Source organism: Macrosteles quadrilineatus, unplaced genomic scaffold (assembly GCF_028750875.1).
Source record: "Macrosteles quadrilineatus isolate MER2022 unplaced genomic scaffold, UCM_ALF_1.0 Scaffold_3__2_contigs__length_128488019, whole genome shotgun sequence".
Classification (NCBI taxonomy): Eukaryota; Metazoa; Arthropoda; class Insecta; order Hemiptera; family Cicadellidae; genus Macrosteles; species Macrosteles quadrilineatus.
The window spans coordinates 5,860,571-5,881,795 of NW_026542596.1; the positions used below are offsets into that span (position 1 = coordinate 5,860,571).

General features: G+C 33.7%; 2 protein-coding genes across 3 annotated transcripts in view; one reads left to right on the forward strand and one right to left on the reverse strand.

Annotated features, from left to right (window-relative positions):
* Positions 1-1,944: 1,944 nt before the first annotated feature.
* On the reverse strand, positions 1,945-13,792 carry LOC128988517 (coiled-coil domain-containing protein 42 homolog). Its single transcript, XM_054409881.1, has 6 exons — positions 13,767-13,792; positions 13,104-13,308; positions 5,753-5,917; positions 4,916-5,083; positions 4,000-4,149; positions 1,945-2,490 (listed from the first exon to the last, which is right to left on the reverse strand). Exons 1-6 carry the CDS (start codon positions 13,790-13,792, stop codon positions 2,269-2,271), a joined length of 936 nt encoding a protein of 311 aa, XP_054265856.1. The 3' UTR covers positions 1,945-2,268.
* A 1,771-nt stretch (positions 13,793-15,563) lies between these two features.
* The window catches only part of LOC128988388 (centromere-associated protein E-like), a 38,132-nt gene continuing 32,470 nt past the window's right edge, over positions 15,564-21,225 (forward strand). For both annotated transcript variants that reach the window (XM_054409634.1, XM_054409635.1), the window contains exons 1-3: positions 15,564-16,121; positions 16,918-17,099; positions 19,528-19,678. In XM_054409634.1, the coding sequence (XP_054265609.1) occupies positions 15,966-16,121; positions 16,918-17,099; positions 19,528-19,678 (489 nt within the window). In that variant the 5' untranslated portion in view covers positions 15,564-15,965. The remainder of the gene's footprint in view (positions 16,122-16,917; positions 17,100-19,527; positions 19,679-21,225) is intronic.

Genomic DNA, 21,225 nt, shown 5'->3' on the forward strand with positions numbered 1-21,225 from the left:
TTTCATTTTTTATGTCAAATTAATATCCTATGTTGCTGTGTAAAAAAAAATATATATGACATTAAAATGTTTCTAACGTCAGTCATGAAGACCCATTGACGCTAACTCGTGTGTGTAGCCGTCCCTGTTTTTTTTTTTTTTTTCAGTGGGGTGGATTTACTGCTAATCTAATTGATTAGTTCTGATGAATCTAACCTACTAGACGTCTAGTGCTAGTGACGTCATATGCTTATAGTAGCAACTGGCCTGTTTAGCCGTCAGTGGCATGGTAACTCAGTTGGCTAAGGCGTTGCATTGGGGTCTTTCTAGATGTGTGGGTTTGAATCCCATAATGGGGTTGTTGTGAAGGTCCGGTGTCCAGCTTTGGTGGAAATTGACAGCATTAGTGAGTTTAAATAACTGTTTTGCTTCTTATTATATTGGTATAGAGGAGGAGGGACACAGATTTAGCTTTTTGGCTTTTATTTCGGTTAAACATGGCCATCGTGTTGAAATACACATATGATAAAATACATATAGGGACGTAACATAAAACAAATTATTAATAGAGAAAAACAAATAATTTGGCGTCAATGGGTCCTGATGAAAGGATATTACCATGCAAATTATGTTTTCTTACATGTTCAATTGTCAAATATGGCTCAGGAACTGAATTTACGTTTGCTAATAATTTATTTGAAATTAAAAGGATGTCTTCAACTGAAGAAATAAGTTTTCCTGCTATGAAGCTACAAGAAATTATTTATTATTTGGGAAAACACTTTAAAAATGTCTGACAATATCATGATTATATGACCCAAAAACACTTGCCACCACTTGGTTTGTTATCATGGACGTTTCATCCTGGTTTTGTTTACATTTATTTCCTTTTCATGAAATGAGTATACCTCATAAAGATAATCAGTGTATAGACAGTAAGTTGTTACTAACATACGATAACTGGAGACCAATACCGTTTAGAATACAGTTAATATTTTTTACTGTGTAAAACCTTTATTGATGAGTTTAATTTTATCTGCCTATGCAGTTGATTTACTTAATTTCTTTAGATCTTTTGTTCGCTAAGTTCTGTTTACAGTTCCCGTCCCAATTTTCATTACGATTTCCATCGGAATTGTTTATTTGGATCTCTATATTGTTTTTATTATTTGTGTGTTATTTAATTATTAATGTATATATTTATAAATAATAATTTTATTTTTAGTAAGTAGTCATAAATTGTGACACAATTTCAATGTATCAAGATTTAAATAAATTATCTACATTACAAGAACTAGTTAAAAGTTATTTCCTTTGGGAAAAATTTAAACAAATTCCTCTTCTCCAAAATATTTTAAATATAGCTAATAAGTATTATGCCTGCAGTACACTTGTGCCGAATATATGTGAACAAAGACGAGCGCAATAGTGTACTTGGTGTGCTCATGTATATTTGGGGTAGTTTGCATCACCAACATTTTTGTACGGTTGCGTTCACTTTTTTGGTGGTCTCCTATCATGTATCAAAGGAGACAAACTAGAACGAATGCTGAGCGCAGAAGGGCACAAACATATAGCCAGTACACCCTCGCTGTCATTCGTTGTCACGGACGCTATCCGTCTACAATATTCACTGAAGTGGCTGTGTAGTTAAAGTTACTTTTAATTGGTGCTATTTAATTATTTACTACCTACTAGATCTTAGAGATGCACTATACAAAGCACGAATACTTGAACAGACATGGTATGGATCACTATCATAAACAATTTATGTTACTGGCCCAAAAGTAAACATTATTTAACACTAGCAACAGAGCCCGTTGTGGTTAGATACAACGGTCTCTAGTAAAATAATGGTTGGGAAAGCTATACACCACTTTCCTCACTAATATTAATCGTACAGATTAAGCACATAACATTAGAATCGCATACTTAACATAACACTACCACGCACAGATACACTCAGCTGTCCTCGTCCCAAAACCAACAAGCGGCTGGTAGCTCTAGCATAAGCAATGTGCATAACATACCCATATTGCAGGTTTACGAACAAATTACTGTGTGTATTTTAAAATGTTAACCATCTATTTTATTTCTACACAACATTACAAAGAACCTAAAAACCAGATAAAACAGTAGGAATATTCATAAAAATTACATTCAGCTGTTCGATAATTGATTATCTATTAGCGGAGTATGTTTGTTCCTTCATTTCACTTGGAACTCAGTCAATATTTTATACTTACAGTGAGAGTCCAATAGTGAACTAACGAGTTACCATTCATCTTTTTACAAGTTTGGCTTTTTTGCACTAACTGCGGATGTATTCGGACAATGAGATTGAAATGGTGACTTTGATTTCTTTAGGGCTATTTGAACAATATGTTTATATTGCTGTATGGTTTTGTAAATGAAGCTTATATGCTTCTCAAAATTATTCTTGGCCACTGGGTCCTCAACTTTATGTTTGCGGCACATCTGCAAGTACAAACTCCAGGTGGCGTCTCGGACCTGAGAACAAATATAAACAAAAGTTATTTTTTTGAATTTAACTCATGTGAAACACTGAAGGTCAAACACAATCAAATAATACAGAAAATTTGTATTTACCTTTTGAGCTTTACAGACTATAGCTCAGACTCTACTATCTTATCCAAACTTCTACTTACAATTTATTATCGATGCGAGGACAGCTTGTGCTGCATCCTGGCAGTCAAGTTTACAACTACAGTACACGAAGGCTGTTGGTTGACCAGTGTTGTTAAACTACTTAAGCTTGGGCCATAAATAACACTAGTGAGCCTGTGTTGCCAGGGTTCTTTATCAACAGTGTCACACATTCACACCTAGCTTGTATCACAAAAATAATGTTTTAAACCATTTTGTAGAGCTAAAAAAAAAATTATTTTGTATATTGAAGCATTCTTGTGTTCCTAACGGTTACGGAGATAATTAAAAAAATTGTAAATTTAAAATTCCTATGTTATTCTTATGGAGAATAAATAAACTGTTGTAGTTTGCTTGTTTATCATATATTTTAATCAAATTTGGCAATTTTATTTATTTCATAGTTCATACTATGCTATCAACATTTCAATTAAAAAAAAACACTAATACCTTCCATGTAGCAGCAAACCTAATTACTCACTAAAATTAATGTTAATTATTTAAATAGGAAATAAGTGTAAGTCTGACAGTTTTAAGGGAATATTTTTGTAGAAATGCAACCAGGTAAATGGAAATTCACTTAGTCTGCAGGTTTGTTGCGGCGGAGGTATTTAGTCTGTAATGTGTATGTTAAATCTATTTTATATGGCCCGTTATACAAACCAAAACCCTTTTAACTGTAATCAGATGTTGTTGCTAATATTCTCATAATCATAAATCTTAGAATCTCTCGGGAGCAGAACCTGTACCTCTTAAACCTCTGCTCTTTGAACAAACTGTCAACTTCAAGTGTTTGCAGCTGACTCCAATTGATATATTATTTACATTCTTTCAAAATTTAAACATTGCATCTTTGGAAGTCCATGGGGCGTAGCCCAAGGGAAATATGAAAATTAAATTGTTTGATATTGCATTGTCATCCATTTGTGAGCTATGTTTCAAGTCTCTAGTTCATCGGGAAGTTAGTTTCAAATAAATTGCAAAATTTATACTGAACAGACAAGAAAGCGAGCTAATAAAAACGTTACGTGTTGCAAAGTTGCGTTACGTAGCAAAGTATTGTAGCGCAAAAAATATTAAAACTACATTTGAAAAACATAAAAACTTATAAGATTGTCTTAGTTTACTTTTTTAGCAACACAAAAGTATTTTACAGAACTTTTTGTTATTGCTATGATTATTTGCAATAGTAATTTGTTGTAATAATATAACTAAAAAAAATAATTCTCTTAATACCTAAATAAAGGTTAACTCATATTGGCTGGCTGAATAAATGTACTGTATTATCGAGTGCCAAGTTGAAACTAAATAAAAATTACAAAAATCTGCTAAATTAAGTAGGTTTGAACATACCATTTGTATTTCAAGAGACTTTTCAGCAGTGAATGTTTTGATGGTTGTGACCAAAGTATCCCAGTACAGAAGGTTGTCACTTGCAGCTTTAGCCTTCACTCGTACCTTCGCTAGCCGATTGACGAGCCCGTTAATGTCGTTACATTTTTCCTAAAATATAAATACACCAATTCAATGTCAACCTTGCAATACATACAACCTAATATTGCAATTTTTTTTTATGGTAATACTGTATGACATAATGTTAATGTTATGATTGCTAATAAATAAATGAGTAGGATCTTATATCCAATAGTCAATCGATCTTGATCTTATCCACATTAGGCTCTAAAGTTTGATTTTATCAGTCCTAGATTATTGGTCAATCTTCACAAGAGACAAAATTCTATTTTGTTCAACTGATTATGTGTTTTAGATGATAGAAGTAGTATAGATTGAAACATGTAAAAACTCTATATGTATAAAACATATTGTGGTGTCGTCCAGAGGGAGGACCCCCAAACCCCACGGTAGCCCCCTCCTTGACAAGGTCCTAGAACCAAACTTCACACAAACTATCCTTGAATAAAGCCTGTTAATGCCTGAAAGTTTCATTACAATCTGTCGAGCGGTTTCGCAGTCCATAGGGTACATACATACAATACACATGCTTCCTCTTTTATAGATATAGATGGATTACCATATGCAGGTATTTACACACATTTTCAACATGTATCAGCAATTAAGAGGCTATAAATAAATTAGATTGCAATGTTTTGGTGTATACTGTTTGAAGATGTGTAAAATGAAATTTGAATAGACAACTTTGCCATTGTCATAATGTTAACGTCTTGAATAGTTGTTGAACATCACACTTAAGTCTTAAAATGACTTCTAAATAATCCCGAACTCTGTGCATATCACGTTGATGAATTACCTCAGTCAAGTCATCAATGTCGTTTCTGGACTGTATCATAAACTGCAAATCTTCCTCTACAGTTTTCTCCAACTGAGTTTGCATATTCCGCAACACTCTGTATCTCTCTAATATATCGTTGACGGTGTTGAACTCACTGTTGTGATCCACTACGTATTGCAAGTACTCCTGAAATCAATTGCAACCAAATTAGTTTACTCTTGGTAAGATATAATGTTTTAATTTGTTCAATTGTTTCTATGCGTAACATTGGCTATATAATCAATCTACTTTAAGGACCAAGTCAAAAGTACTATGTGACAAAAATATATGTTATGGGTCCCTGGAAGCATTGTAATTCAATTTTAAAAACTATAAATACATTTTTTTACTTTTTAGTCTATAGTTACAAATGAATTTAAAGGTAGTTTTTGTTTTCAAACCCATTTGAGATATGGGTATGGACCGCCTTCCCTGAAAACGTATTTCAGTACATACTATGTACATTATTGATTATTAAACCTCGTCTAAAAATGCAACTGTCGTCCAAACTAAAGACAAAATGCTATATTGATTTTCTACTTATATTAAAATTGCTTGACTCATGAATCAATCCTGCATGGATGTTTGAAGAGCCTCCCTAATCCTGATGAAGTAGCTCTAACTTAGATTGCAGAGCTAGATTTGGCTTTCTAACATGACAACATGTTTATGTAAGTCATATTCACTAATCACTAGTTTTCGAGAATTGACATAGACTACTAACTTGGTCTTGGAGTCTAAAACTACTGGTAAAAACACTGCATATTTTAAAACACTGTTTTGTACTACTAAATGTCGTTGTTTTACCTACTGTACCTCAAATATCCTATACTGGTTCAAATATGCTTCCATTTTGCTTTTGACTGCCCCGAGTTCTTGGACTTCCTGTCTTACACTCTGTAGCTGCTCTAATAATTTGCCCTGCAATTTATTTTCATCTTCCAATTTTTTTTTGGCTCGATTCTTTTTGTCTTCACTTTCCTGTTTTACAAAAATAACGGCATAAACTCTGACATAGTGGTTTAATATTTTTCCGTTTATGTTAGATCAATTTCCATCAATCACCTGTCTAAAAAAAATAAATTTGAAAAATACACTTTTTGAATATTTAGTTAGAAATTTCGACCGAAAAAAAGCAAACTAATTAATTGTTGATAGGATGGATATGCATAACTATTATAAATTGTAGAACAAAAACTATTATCTACAGGGGCGGCTCCAGGAATAGTTTTTTGGTTAGGCCTGACAAGGATCAAGGAGTAGGTAGTTTAATCCTTGGACAAGAGGTTTGAGGGGCTTCCCCGCAAAAAGGGGGGGATTTTAAAATTTGAATGCAGAGTAATAAGTTTTAAATGCTTTTCCCTTTATTTACATATCATTACATTTCTTTATCTATATCTATTGTAAGAAAGGGGATAACTTCACACATTGCTTTGTGTAGTTCTGAAGGACGCGTTGCAGAAAGTCAACAGTCCCGGAAGGTCAAATAATTTATACCTGTGCCGCTAGGTCAAAGACTACAATGTTTGCAGTGTCTGTAGATCAAAAATCCCAGTAAGTCAAATAGTACAGTCCGGGCTAAAAACGTAGTCTATGTTAAAGCAATTGACTTATTGGGAATTTGACCTAATGCAACAGCAGTTTTAATATAACGAAATAAGATAAAATATAAGTTCAGTTTCGCTGAGTCAACAGTGCCGGAAGGTCAAAAGTATAATCTGTTAAAAACAACGATAGTCCTCTCGACGCACAACTTCAATAATTTCGTGTTTTGGTGTACTTAAAGTTGTGCTAAAATTTTGAAATTTGGCACAAAGCTTTTTGGTTAGTCCTACTCGATGACTATTTTGTTGGAACTTTAAACTATTTACCGATCTAATTAATAAAAATTGATTTGTATGGTGAAATAGTTTTAAATCGTGATTTCTAACATGAAAAAGTTAGCATGCGAGATTTTTTTTTTGTGTTTGGGTTAGAGAGGTTTTGTCTGTGGCAAAGTTGTAGCCAAAAGTGTGATGCGTAAAATATATTTTTTTAATTTTTTACAATCAGTGGTTCAGTAGATAACTTGGGTTGAAGAGGACGGCAAATTTAGCATTTTGCAACGCATGGAAAGAACTACATCGTACGATGCGACTGCTGAGTGGACTTTTAAATTATAGTTCTAAGGACAAGAAAAACATGAATATACAGATCACCAGTACATTCATATTATTTATAAAACATCTTTCTTTATTACCAGCTTACATTTTTCACTTATAAGAATACATTATAAACAGGGTGTTAAAATAAGCGGGGAGATACTTTACCTAGTAATTCCTTGGGTCAAAATAAACAGAAAATCAAGGCTAACGTTTTTTCCAAAATCATTTTGTTAACCAGATATCCACCATTTTGTATTTTTTACATACAAATATTTATCTTTGCACTTTTCCAACCGATGTTTATGAAACTTGGTATGTATGTTAAGGTAGGAGAGACGCATGTTATAAACAAAGATTCATCTCGATTCACACTAAAATTTCAAAATTTAACACTTAACTACACTACACCACAATATTTACGTATCAACATAAATCTTTAACAAAATAAAACGTTAACATTTTTAAAATCCAAAGTAAATCAATATAATATTTCTTTTTTGAAAAATATATTTAAAAAAGGCGATGGTAAAATAACAACAGGCGAGTTTCGATCTGGGTGTTTCAGGTTTGAATCTAGGAGGATTTAACATTAATTAACATTAATGTTTAATCCTCCTAGGTTTGAACTGATTGAGAGGAATACATGAAACCGAAGGGGGGAGGTAGCAACAAGTTCACTAGTATTTACTAGTGTCCAATTACAATTTGATGGATTTAACCAAAACCTTTTTTATTTCACTTATTTTCAGCGGTTAAATTTCAAACGATACGTTTTAGCGACTTATCATCATCATCGTTTGAGTTTGGGTTTGCGGCAATGTATTTTTATGAATAAAACCTTTAATTTGATACCAAACTTGACCTCTGCTGCTATTAATTGACTGTATGCACTATTAATTAACAGCTGTGTCTAAGGATTATGTCGGCCTTAGTCCTTAGTCACAAACAGGACAACAAGATCGCTCCACTCATCCCACACTCATCTCCATTCATACTTGGCTTAAAATGCATACATTTGTATGGTCGCCATTTCAAAGCAACATGGCTACATTATCGATCATAGATATAATAACCATTATGAATTAGCATTATTCGGTGTAGAGTTTGAGACCATTGTCTTCAAATTTCAACACAAAAAAAGTTTTGTTAATAAATAGTTTAGTTTGTTCGTATTTTTCCGCCTACAGCCCACTCATCACACACTCATCTCCATTCATACTTGGCTTAAAATGCATACATTTGTATGGTCGCCATTTCAAAAACAGGTAAAATAGTATTAAAATTATATAAAAATTTTGTCTTAGTCTTTGTGGTCCACCCCCCTTAAAGGATAAAAAAGTGATAATAGCTTAAGACAGTAGATATTTATGGCTATTATTGATATACCAAGTCTCACTACTTTATCTATATTGTTAAAAAATATAGCCAATCCAGGACTTTTCAACCATACTGTAACGCCAACACGAAATTTTTCCGTTGAACTCTTCCGCATTTCTTAGGCGATTTTGACCATTCATGTCCCATTAGAAAGAGCGTGTCACGTACATTTGCAAACCAACCTTACGTTTTAAAATCCCTTGGGCTCAGCCCCAGTGGCTCTTAAAGAACCCATGTTATGCCTATGAAGAACATATTGATTTATTTATATAAAGATCAGCTCAATTAATTGCTGTTATGCAATTCAAGGAAATAATGTAGGCTACATTATTAACATGTTACTGATTTTTTTGAAATACTATATTTACTATTTCTATTTGGGGTTGCTGGATAATTTAATCCATTTTACCAAACAATAAAAATTAATTAAGTAATATATTTCATGAGCAAAGGACCTATTGAAGTCCTCATCAACCAAAAGAATGCCTACTAAAGCAAATAAAATTGAGACGAACATGTAATGCACGAAATCAGGTGGTTCTTAAGTATGTGAAAAAATGTATCGCTATTCAAAAACAGACGGAAAACTTGTAAACATATTCGTGACAACGGGTGTAACATGTCTACATTATCATTGACAAACGTGGACAACCTTATACGAGTGTGAGTAAGTCCGAAACAACTCTAAAAAACAATAAACAATAAATTGCAAGAACCGTTGCTTATATCATTGGGTATACACGTATCTACTGACGTGTATACTCAATGCTTATATCGAACTGTTATATGTACATCGTGTGTATTTCCATTAGTTGTTCCATTTAGTTGTGTGTCCATTAGTATAATATTTTAGTTGACTCTTTTAAAGTCAGCGGAAATTGTGACTGTTATTACCCTTGAAATAATGTTTGTGTAGTACTTTGCAATCCTACCAATGCTTATAGAATCATACGATTACAATTTTCTGGTTAGAATATGTCGCATAGAGTGGTGACTACTGTATCTTTTTGGTTGTCTTGTAAAACAGGATCAACAGAGATTTTCCATCGACTTAAACAATACGATACTCCCAAATTGTTCTTTGCAATAACAAAATATCACACAGATTGATGAATATTTGTGTGTAAACTGTAAACCACATAAAGTACACCTGTATTCTATCTATTTTACCTTTTATTTTCCCAAGACTTTATAGAAAATCACGCATTACGTGATCAGTGAAGAAAGGCTGTATCCCACGTGTTTTATAGGTTAAGAAGACAAGGACGGTCCTAGACATATATTTGGGGGGGGGGGGTCACCGGGGGCCTGGGGGTATGGAATACCCCCCAAAAAGGAGGGGGTCCTGGGGTTTCCCCCGGGAAAAATATATAAATAAATAAATATAGGCTATAAGTTAAAGGGTGATCAACTCAAGGAGGCCACCATTGGGATATCGGAAACGTTAAGAATTATAGAAAACTTAAAATGGGGGACATTCCTTTATTATTGTGGTAGTTAAAAATATGATTTTAACACCATATATTTTATAATGTTTTCGGATAGAATAGGCAATTTAAACACTTTTTTATCCTTGACATTTTTTCGATAAACCCACTCGTTTAGGAGATACAGCATATGGAAAAATGACTTCCGGTGTACATTTTACATCATGTAGCTCCTAAACAAGTAAGTTTATAGCAAAAATGCGAAGAGTAAAAAAGTCTTACAATTGCATCCACATTCCAAAAAGACCATAAAATTCATTAAAAATATGAATTATATTATTTAACAAATGGCGGCAAACTTGAAAAGTGGAAAACTTGTTGTTTTTTAGTCTTTAAGGAATGTAGATGCAATTCTAAGACTAATTTACTTTTTGCAATTTTGCTCTAAACTTACTCGTTTAGGAGCTACATGATGTAAAATGTACAACGGAAGTAATTTTTCCATAGGCTGTACTCCTAAACGAGTGGGTTTATCGAAAAAAGGTCAAGGCTAAAAAAGTTTTTAAATTGCATATTCTATCCAAAAACATGATAAAAAAACTAAAATCATATTTTTAACTGCCACAAAAAATAAAGGAATGTCCCCCATTTAAAGTTTTCTCTAATTCTTACCGTTTCCGATTTCCCAATGGTGGCCTCCTTGAGTTGATCACCCTGTATATATGAATTTGAACGGATGGTGTTTTTGGCCTCTAGGGACCTCAAAACGAAAAATTTAATCGGTCCCGGGTCCAGGTGTTACCATAAGTACTACGGTAATAGCTTATTCCCTATATGGGAAATTCGCCAAAAACCTAATAGTTATATAGAACAATATTACATTCAACCAGCTGTTAGTAAAAAAAATTATATGGGACTAAAACAAATCAATGAGAACAAAGATTCCTTTAAAAAATCATTTGAACATCCTACTATTTTACTATGCATATTTAATTAATCTGCCATCCTCATACCTAAGAATTGAATGTATCAATGGTCAGCATTACACATAGTATAAATAGGTCAACTCTAAATATGCCTTTAAATTTGTTTCCAAATGCTGAATTTGTATCACTAATGCTGAATGTTTACAGCTGTTATGTTAAGCAAATTATATTGTACTAAAAGCTAGCTTAAGAAGGTTAGCGTCGTCTGCTAGACTTTTTAAAAATTAAAACTTAATTTCTAAAAAAACTGGGACCCTTAATTATAATTATGGCTTTGACATTCCCTAGTTCTCAAAATTATCTTTCTTTCAACACAAAAATAATGAAAATCCGTCGACTGGTTGATTCAGAATGTGAAAAACCCCCATTTACGTTTTAATAATATATATGATAGTTTGGACAGGTTTCAACCCTTCCGAGGCGTAATACATTTACACAGTTGATGTGTATACTACATTATATCTCATAAAATACTGTAGTTCTAAAATTAAATGGGTCTCCTTTTACAAACGTATATAATAACCATAAATTTTCAGATCGTCCTTGCGTGTATTTCATGCCACAAATTTTGACGAAAGGTTTTTCATTACATACATAAACTATACCTATTTACAGTGTTGACCAAACAGTTGGCAAGAAGCATTAATAGATAAGCTATGTACCAAATATGATAATTTTAGCTCAATTCTAATTATGACAAAACACGAAGTAACTAAAAGCGAGTTTTGTTGGTGTAGTAAGCGTTGCAGGAGGTCTACTTTACACTGAATCGACGTTCACTTTTATTGCTTTTGATCTTCCGGCACTGTTGACTCAGCGAAACTGAACTTGTATTTTATCGTATTTCGTTATATTAAAACTGCTGTTGCATTAGGTCAAATTCCCGATAAGTCAATTGCTTTAACGTAGACCACGTTTTTAGCTCGGACTGTATTATTTGACTTACTGGGACTTTTGATCTACAGACACTGCAAACATTGTAGTTTTTGACCTAGCGGCACAGGTATAAATTATTTGATCTTCCGGGACTGTTGACTTCCAGCAACATTCCCGTTCTGAAGGGCTAGAGGGTGGCATGGGACTCGCACTATAAAAGAGGAAGTATGTATGTATGTATGCATATACCCTATTTACTCCAAAACCGTCATGATTTGAAATAGTGCCACACTGTTTCCACAGAATGCAGCACAGAAAACTATTTTACATTTGGATAAGTCCATATATATTAAATCCCAATCGCAGCGCACCTGTCCGCTCAACAACGTTTAAATTCTTCACTATTAAATATGTAAACGTAAAAACTATTATCAAAGTATTATAAACAATAAAATGATGGCAATGCCTTAATATTGTTATCTTTTGTTCTATTCACACACAATCTAACATAAATTATTAAGTGAATAATAATCGTGCGTGCTATCTCAGGTACCTATTCACATGCCTCCCAATTTGTCATTAACCCACCACATTACTGTCATTAAAAGAAGAGGAACTCCAATAATACTACATGTGCAACTTAACTCCAGCCAGCCAAGCTGTGCAATGGAACAGACTAACGTTTTAGCCGTGACGATTAAAACAATTACACCAAACTTGAACGAATCAACAATCATCAGTGCTAAGTTTAAAGGAGAAATAGTCTTAATCCCAAGAATACTGATGATTTCATCCGAATTACCCTTTGAATTCTAGGATTCTAGGGACTACAATTTCCTTTGCGTCTTGCTTTAGCAATCACCATTATAAGGTACAAGGGCAATCCCTGACTATTGCCGGTTTAATTTTAGAAAATGCATGCTCTTCACACGGACAGCTGTATGTTGCGTGTTGGTGGTGGTATGGTAGGTATGCGTAAAAACTTATATATTTATACACCTAATGAAAAAACAAAAAAAAACATTGTTTTTCCACTGGCAATTAAGTTAAATATTCTATTTTTGTTTTTGGTATAGATTTTTATAATTTATTGTAAAGAACAAATTACCATTTAAAATAATAGTTCTTAGCCGGCAACGCACAACGGGTAACTGCTAGCAAATCTTTCTTTCTTTATAATTTTTGAAATATCTACAAAAGTATAGGGTAGGCTCGGGCCTACCATCTGGAGCTGCCCCTGATTATCTACAAATTATCTTTTGAGTAAAACACATCAAAAAATCTTATCTTAAAAGCATTAGTTTCTTTAAATACTACAATAGGTAACAAAAAAACACTAAAAAATAATAACACTCACCAGTTTATCAAATTCCAAATGTAATGTTTTTAACATTTGTTTTTTATCATTAAGCTCCTTCCATTTCTCATTGATTTCCTGTCTAACGCTATCTGATTCATTAATTTGATTTTTCAATTTGTCCTGACAGCTTTTGAATTCCAAATTTGCTTCTATGAGGGTTGAGAGTGGGGTTGGTCTAGGTACATCCCAGTCTTGAACAAATCTGTACAGGACAGAATACCGTACTCATGTGATATTTTAAGTTTTTTATAAATACAGTAAAATCTCATTAACTCGACAGTCAACAGGCGTTCGACTTCTCAAGAACGGCTGAAGTTTTATCTAAAATCCTTTAATCCTCAATATGTACAAATACTACTCGTGTAAGTAATTATAAATTTATATGTAAAAATTTGTGAGTTATGTATTCATTTTTATTACCCATTAAAAAATTTCAATGTTCTGAGCGAATCAATATCCCCCAAACCCGACAACCTCAGTGTCCACAATGGTATGGTGTTAGTGAGGTTTTACTTTAACTTTAAAAACAGTTTTTGAAACACAATGCAACACTCAATGACCCGTTATGGTTAAACATAATAATAAATGCGCTATTACTGTAATTATTTATAGCGTGGTTTGAGAGAAAAAATTTAATATCTGGTAATTTAATTAACTTACTTTATCTGATCTTGTCCTCTGATCATTTTGCAAGTGTTAGACTTAGTTGATTTGTTGCCTTGGCAACCCTCTTTCAGCTAGAAGGAGTTGTTGGGAAGATCATCAATAAAATGTTATCAATACAACGGAGACATTTTGATCGTACAACATTGCTCAGTTGTCAATGTTTGTTTGGAAAATTTCAAAATTTACCTTATACAGTATTTAGTACATAATCTTTAAAGAGTTAGGAATGGTTCTACACTTGCTATGTGCTTTGTGTTCCTTCAGAAGTCAAAAATATTGATTCATTAAACTGTGATACATATGTCAGAACACACAATAACTGTTGTAAAAATGTGTAAAAATCACTTAATTGTGATAACCGGTAACTATAAGGACTTCCGGTCAATTTAAAATTTAAATATGATATATTTAAATTTCTATAACCCATCAATTACAATCATTCATTTTAATCATTACAATATGTTTTTTACTCAGGAACAATGCCCTAAGATATTGGTAGAGAGTTCCGGGACACCCTGCATATAAGAATGTGTAGTAATAAGAATGTAATAAGAATGTGAATGGATGATGTTTTACAAAAAAATAAATCGGTCCCAGGTCTAAGCCTTACTCTTAACACGAGACCTGCAATAGTAGCTCATTATGGGAAATTAAGAAAATGGGAAACCTTATTTTTATCCTTTACACCCCTTATAAAACACCCTGATCATGCTTGTTCGCAAACTCACTCACATATTGTACCAAACTTAATCAAAATCGGATGATATTTGTTATAATTATTAGGCTACCTAGTACCGGACATGTATAAATAATATACTAGGTAGGTGTATGAATTTGGCGGATGCTGTTTTTGACAGGCCACAGGCCGCGGCAATGTGGCAAACACTGTCAGCAGTGCTGTTTAGTTTGGAGGCAGCTAATGTGTATGTATTTTATAAGAATACGATGAAAGGTTGGTTACTCGGCTCTGGGTTATGGAAATACTCCATTTTCATTTTATATTGTTTTGGTTTAGAACAATATTTTAGCAAATTTTCCATATAGGGAATAAGCTATTACCGTAGTACTCATGGTAAGGCCGGTATTACACTATCATAGTTCTATGACATATTATATTATCAAATATATGATAATATGTTCTCTCAAGGAGAACATATTATCATAGTTCAAAACCATTATAATAGTTGGTACATTACACTGTAATAATTTTCATCAAAGACATATGATAATAGATATATGTCATAGAACTATGATAGTGTAATACGGGCCTAAGACCTGGACCCGGGAACGATTTATATTTTTGTTTTGAGGTCCCTAGCATGGCCACCTTTAACTACGGATCATAAACATAAACAAAATGACGTTGTTGGCCCGAATCCTAAGAGCATTGAACAAATGTTTGGTCGTTCCATTTGAGCAATGTTAAATCATGTTTATTTTCGGGCCAAAAACGTCATTTGTTTATGTTTATGATCCATACCGGTATTTTGCTATTAATCGTTTACTATATACGTAGCCATCTACGTAGTTTTACTATACAATTTTTATACATATACTCAACAGTTTTGACAAATTGGTTGATACCCCACCGATTGTTATTAGAAGCTGACAACAACTTCCGTTTTGTAAGCTGACCAATGGGAGTCTCTAAAGTTCTTTGGGCTCCTCCCTATTCACAGCTGTCAAATTGACATTTATTTTCCTAACCTCTCAATAAATAGAGTTTGTATGACGTATCTTTTTGTTGTCTTATCGTTTATTGAAAAATTTTACAGTACGTTGTATACCGTTTAGTTAAAAGAAAATCAGTGGGATTTTTAGTTCAATTAATATTAATTATTTATTCCTTAAATGTTAAGTGTTCAAAGTATACATTGGTGACCAGCTTATACTAGCCTTTAGAAATTCACAACATACATTGCGTGAATGAGAAGTTCGTTTGTTAAAATTTCAACTACTGTACTTATTTAGTTAGTTATGAGTTGAAGTTGAGAACACATGAGCAACGTTGCACATTGATACAGTATTAACTTAATTGTTTTTGGGAAGACCTCAGTGAGCTATTTTTTAGAGAACTAACTTAACTTAAGTTATTTATTCCATATTGTCATTGCCATAGCTATTTAGGCCAAACTCAGTGATGTTTGTTTTAAAAAAGGTTTTGATTACATTTTACATTTAAGTTAATCAGTCATGGAAGAAGTCTCCCAAGAAAATGAACCAAATATACAGACAACAGATCAGCCTCCTGGAACTGGGTTAAAACTATCCGGAATATCCGAACTTACCGATATAGAAGCTATCAAGGACAGAATAGAACAACAAAAGGCAAATAAACTAAAAGCTGAGGTAAGTTAAGACCTTTTAAATTACTTAGGACTTAGCCTATAACTTATTACGTTTGTAGGCTATAGGTATTGATGAACATTGTGAAGAACAACAGGGCCGACACAAAGCCGCATCCATGGCATCATTGTCAAATACATTGTCAAACTGTCTTTGTGACAGTTAGAAATTTGTGGAATGTGTGGATGAAGAGAACCCCAAGAAAGAATAGAAAATCAAAGAGAATAAATAAGCAATGTTTTTATGCTATTGTTCTATCTTTATCTTATTTTTAGTGTTGCTATTATCTTTAAAAAGGCTATTAAAATTTAAAACTTTTTGATAAGTTACGGTATCAATAATTTGCCGACCTTAGGCCCTATTGTGTCTTAAAACACCACTTAGTAGTAGCCTATGACTAGCAGTAGGCCAATGACTAGCACTAGACTTTCTATTTTTCTGTTCTTTAGGCTATATGATTTATTGTTGTACACTGATCACGGACTTCGCATAGGAAACAACATAGGAATTATCGTGGTTACGTCCTGCTATCTTGACAAATTCGTAATAATATGTCACAAATGAGAAGAATATTGTTGTGTAAAAATATTGTCGACCATAGATTTTAGTAGCTTAGTTATTTTCTAGTCTAAGTAAGTTGGGTAGCCTAGTAGCCTACTGTACTAACTTTAATCGAGTGATTATAGATCAGAACCTAACACAAAACCTGTGTTCTGTTCGTTGTTGTTAAGCACCTTTGGTTGGTGTAAGCCAGCAAAAAATCAAGCTTAACATTTTAATGGTAAACTGTTTGTTCAAGCAATTGGTTAGCACACTCTCAAGAATTAAGGCGAGAGAGAGGGCTCGTAGAATTGCTAAATCTGGAGAGAAGAAAACTGATGATGGCGGATCTAACTCCCCAGCTAAGAGAAGCGGGACTAACTCTTCCAGCACGCTTAAGGAGAAGAGCAATTTGCTTAAAAAGAAGCTCGAAGAAGACAGGTGAGGATAATTGTGTTCAAAGTAAAGGTAGAGAGTCACTGACACACCATTACAATAAATAGATACACAATAATTGCTTTTATGCTTTGGAGATTTCTTCATTTTGAAAAACTAAAATGGTTGGAAGAGAAAATCTTTTCAAGACCTACACTTATAGATTATCTTAAGTCTCCTAAGATTTACTTTCAAGCTGTATGGACATTACTTTTTGATGCTTGTTAGTTTTAAAAGAGTAATATATTTTGTTTGAAGAAAAATAGTTGCTGTGACCCGTGCTTCGCTACGGGGTGAGAATACAAAAGAATAATGCAGTTTTTTTTATCTACTATAAGAAACAGTTGCAACACACTTACCATTGAGGTAAGGCTCAATCATACAAAATCCTAGGACTGCCCTGACCTGATTTATGCTAAAATGCTCGGTGCCCTGGCAATTTTTGCCATTTTGCAGAGGTTTTTTTAACAGTTTGCAGTGCCTAAAGTACATTTAAGTATATTGATAACCTAGTCATAATCATACTTGTTTTGTTCAGAAAAGAAAGGAGATTAAGAATAAAATATTAGAAATCCCTGTCGGTGGATTTTTGTAAAATGAAAAAAAAATTCAAACTCTTGGAATAATTTTTAAAATCAGAGGCCGTGAATTTTTTAACAAAATTTTTACAGGCAATCTAAGATATACGAAATGTAGGCAATTTATTTCCCTACGTGTAAATGTGATTAATTTGTTGAAAATAAATTTTTTTACCAGAATTACGGGGGGAAATACGGAAAAATCAACAAATTTGTGACATAAGAATCTGAACATTTGAAATAAAGAATATTATCAGAATTTATATACAAAAGTTATGTATAAAGTTATAAAGTATAAAGTTATATACAAAAGGCAGTCCCATAGTTAATGCTTAAATGACGATCTTTTATAACTTATATGAGATGACGAATAAATTATTTGTTCGAAAGTAGTCAGAATCAAAACTAATACATTTTTGCTGTAAAGTCATGGACAATATCCAAGAATAAAAAGTTTAACTAAGGGTGTTGACTGTTGTATCAATAGTCAAATCTAAGAGGAAAACTAAACAGACAAAAAATATCATGTACGAGCTAACAACTGACTTAAATTCAACAGGCCTATTTTAAAATAAATGTAATAATAAACAAACCTTTAATGAAGGTATGTGCCTGTCTCAGAAGGTTTGTAAAAAAACTGGTATTTTTCAGGGTGTTTCATATCAAGACCTGTCATTTAAGTAGTGGTATGCGGTTCATAGGCTTACGGTTTTCTCAAAAGTTTGTGATCCTTATTAGCTCATTGTTTAGATGTCTGCATAACTACATATTCATTTAAAAGACTAAATTGATTTAAATTCTAATGCCGTTCATATTTATTTAAAATCTTTTATTATTTTCACTAAATATATTGAGCTCCAAAGACTAATAAATCAGACAAAACAGTAGGCCTAACATAACTTAGTAAAAACTTCTACTTTCCATGCCGTATCTATAAGAGTATAACTCAATAAAAAGAGCTTATTTCAATAGCCTACTAACATATGACTTAAGAGTAAATTTTGAACTCCTACGATTGAGCTTCTGGTTGACAAGCATCGCTAGTGCGAGAGACTGTTAGAGCCGAGCAGTCTAAGGTGTTGTATTTCAAGCCAGAAGACAGAACCTTAAAATCAGGGTTCCAATCCGGTCTTGGTTAGGTCAAGTGTACAACTCACCTAGGTATCTAAACTATATTAGGGATGGCTCTACCAGAAGTTGACAGAATGGATAGATTCCTTGTGAGATACACCTTTAACAAGTTCGTTGCGGCCCATCAATTGCGGGTGTATCCCCGGTGCGGCGTAGCGTCGATCAAACCCGATTGCCAGGCGATTGGCTTACAAATTTTGGTCTAACGAATAGCAAGTAACGTTTGGTGATGTACTGCGTTACGATGAGAGTCGACGTAGTTCGCTAAAACACCTACAGTTAATAGCTCTACTTGGAACTTAGCCGGTCCCATTGTATTGCTAATTGGGGGAAGAAGACGGGACAACAAGTTGATTTCTAAGCTTGCCAGACGGGGAAATTTACTACCAACCAAACTACAACAAAAAGAATGTCACACACTACATGCTAACGTGGTATAGGTCTGCCTTCGACCGATGCCTGGCTTGCATTGAGGCAAGTAGGCCTATGTGGGTTTGGGGTCAGTACTGACCCATCTTGAGGGTTTTAGCGAATGTGTTAATATCAATTCAGGTTTTTTTCTACTTTATGCTTATCATTACTGTTAGCACTTCATAACATAAAAATAGGCATTTTAATCACTAACTGATCCGTATTCAAAGGTTTAAAACAACCTAGTGACATACTCAGAGTTTATATGAAATGTAATGTGTTATACAACAATTCACTATAATTTACTGTTTCAGGGCGAGGTTTGAGAACAAGAAGGGCCAAGAAGATCTGGGGCGAGTGAGTGAGATAGTAGAACATATCAGAGTGCAGCTTGAAGATCAGGACAAGACTATACAGCAGATGCACAGCAACTTTACCTCTCCAAAACCTCAACATGTTGAAGAGGTATGTTGGGGCTGTCAAAGGAAGTTAAAGTTAAATTAAACCACAAGAAGATGGTTTGATACAAATTGTAACACCTTCCATGGAAATAGTAGACACTGTTCATAATTGCTTTTGCATTGCAGTGGAGACATTTAACTTTTAGAGGTTATGGATTGGGGAACGGCAGTCTGGCATTTAGCAGTGCTGTGAGTTTTATTCACTTTGCCATATGATGGACACCACCAATGGATTGCTAAGTTTTTTAATATGAAAAAGATTTAATGTCTTAGTGCCTTTGATCACAAGAAACGTGGGTACAGAGGAAACTTGAGCACTATGTGAAAATTCCCATCACACAGGGCACAGGGTCTTCCTTCAAATTGTGAGCGTTGTAGTACATGAGTCAAAGTCAAAGTCAAAGTCAAAGTCTTTATTGCCATTAAATACAACAAGTACAATAGGCTCGTCATTTAAATAAACAAAACATGCAAAATCAAATCCATCAACAAACAATTCAAATAAATAAGCTCTAGTCAAAAAACAAAACAAGAAAACATGCACAAACCATGCAGGTGTACCTGAAAATGACTCAAACGGTTACCACCAGATTGCTTTTGTCACAGTTGAAAAATTCGGATATGTGGTAAAAAGGATTTAGAGTGAGCCAATTTTTTACAAAAGTGGAGAATTTTTTTGTGTGTAAATTTCTTGTACATTGGGGCAATTTGTTGAAAAGTTTAATGCCTGAAACAGGAAAAGAACACAATGATTTTTGAAGCCTATTTCTAGGTACAAAGATATCAAACTTATTTCTAGTATCATAACTATGTACATCGCTATTTACATGAAGAGAGTCTTGTCTGGCTTTTATTGCCACCAGACACTGAAAAATGTACTCATTTACAATTGTCAAAATTTCATTTTCAACAAACAAAGGTCTGCAATGGTCAAGGTACCCAGCATTTGAAATTACTCTAACAGCTCTCTTTTGAATTAAAAGAATTCTCTGAGTACCAGTGGCATGGCCCCACAGCCTGGTTCCATAGGCTAAAATAGACTGAAAGAAAGCATGGTAGGCCTGCCTAACTGTTGGCCTTGGAAGCTCAGACATTAGCTTTCTAAGCAGGAACAACACTCTGCTAAGTCTCTTACACAGGACATCTATGTGACCTTCCCAAGACAGCTTGGGATCCAGTACAAAACCTAACAGTTTTACAGACAAACTTTCAGGTACATTAGGCAAAAGGCTGAAAGTTATTTCCTGGGTTTTCAAATCATTAAGAGCTAATTTGTTTAAAATGAACCATTGCTGAGCCAAGGCCAAAGAGTCATGCACTGCTGACTGAGCCAGGAACCAGTTTTTATCAGAGGAAAATAAAGTTGTGTCGTCTGCAAATAGAATAATGTGACTATTAACATGGTAATGCAAATCATTAATGGCAATCAAAAATAAGAGGGGTCCCAAGATAGAGCCTTGGGGAACTCCATGGAGCACATCACCTTTCTCTGAAAAAGTCCCATTCCAACTAACAACTTGTTTCCTATTTGACAGGTAAGAGGAAACCACT